Source organism: Octodon degus, unplaced genomic scaffold (genome assembly GCF_000260255.1).
Source record: "Octodon degus isolate 3935 unplaced genomic scaffold, OctDeg1.0 scaffold00049, whole genome shotgun sequence".
Taxonomy (NCBI): Eukaryota; Metazoa; Chordata; class Mammalia; order Rodentia; family Octodontidae; genus Octodon; species Octodon degus.
The window spans coordinates 2,836,494-2,837,950 of NW_004524625.1; the positions used below are offsets into that span (position 1 = coordinate 2,836,494).

General features: G+C 41.0%; 1 protein-coding gene across 1 annotated transcript; it reads left to right on the forward strand.

Moving 5' to 3' along the window:
- The first annotated feature begins 439 nt into the window (after positions 1 to 439).
- On the forward strand, positions 440 to 1,387 carry LOC101565888 (vomeronasal type-1 receptor 90-like). The gene has a single exon (XM_004632592.1). It carries the CDS (start codon positions 440 to 442, stop codon positions 1,385 to 1,387), a length of 948 nt encoding a protein of 315 aa, XP_004632649.1.
- Positions 1,388 to 1,457: the final 70 nt, after the last annotated feature.

The window sequence follows — 1,457 nt, forward strand, 5'->3', positions numbered from 1 at the left end:
AATAACCACATTGATGACATGTTCTGTTGTTTGTCCTGGATGCATAATAAGAAAAAAAAATTAAATTTGTTGAATACATGAATACAGATACAAAGGTGAATAAGAATCTGGACCAAACTTTGAAAACTAAAAATGACACAAAATATGCAAATATCACTCATAATATGAAAGTTTTATTACAGGGATAGTGTGGGGCCCCAGCTGAGGCCTCAAGATCCACCACTGATTGGAAGCAGGTAGGCCATAGGAGAGAGCTGGGAAGTATCCAGAAGGACAAGGGGTGGACTTGAGTAAGGAAGAGGAAATGGGACACACTGGGATGAATCTACATACTGTGACAAAGGTGCAGTGTTGGTTGAGATTGATGAAGGAGGCAATATCTGTGATAAAGAATTGTCTGTGCTTTTCTTTCAGATATCTACTATGTGCTCCTTCCACAATGGAGACAAAGAAAAGCACCAGATTGTCCAGTTTTGTTCCCATACAAAATATGTTTTTCTTTGAAGTCAGTATTGGGATCATGGCCAACACTGTCCTTCTTTTTCATTTCCTCACAGTTCTTCTGCAGCACATGCCCAAGCCCACTGATCTAACCACTGGTCACTTGGCCTTTATCCACTTAACTATGCTCCTAACTGTGGGTTTCATGTATATAGATATTTTTCATTTTCAGGATTTCTGGAATGACATCACATGCAAATGTGTTCTCTATTTGTACAGATTAATGAGAGGTCTCTCCGTCTGTACCACCTGCCTGCTGAGTGTCCTGCAGGCCATCACCCTCAGCCCCAGAAGCTCCTGCCTGGCCAGGTTCAAACAGAAAACCCTGCATCAGAACCTGTGCTGCTTTCTCTTTTTATGGGTTTTCAATATGATCATCAGTAGTCGTTTCTTAATCTCCACTGTCGCCACCCCTAATGTGTCTTCACAGAGTCTTATGTTTGTCACTGAATCCTGCTCTCTTTGGCCCATTAGTTACTCAGTCAAGTACATGTATGTTTCACTCATGACCTTCAGGGATGTGTTCTTCATAGGGCTCATGGTGCTTTCAAGTGGGTACATGGTAATTCTCTTATACTGGCATAAAAAGCAGTCAAAGTACCTTCGCAGCATCAGCTTGTCCCCCAAAGCATCTCCAGAACGAAGGGCCACCCAGACTATTCTGTTGCTCATGAGTTTCTTTATGATCATGTACTTTTCAGACAGTGTTATTGCTTCCACTTCTGGAATGTTGTGGAAGAATGTCCCCATTCATTATTGTGTCCAAATGCTCTTGGCCAATGGCTATGCCACAGTCAGTGCTTTGGTGCTAATCAGTACTGAAAAACTGATAACCAAAGCCTCAGTATATGTAGGGAAGGTCAATAAATGTTTGATTATTCATTGATAGATATTTACCCTTATGATGGGCAAATGCTTTGAATTTCTGTTGAATTTTGAAATATATGGCAGAATGC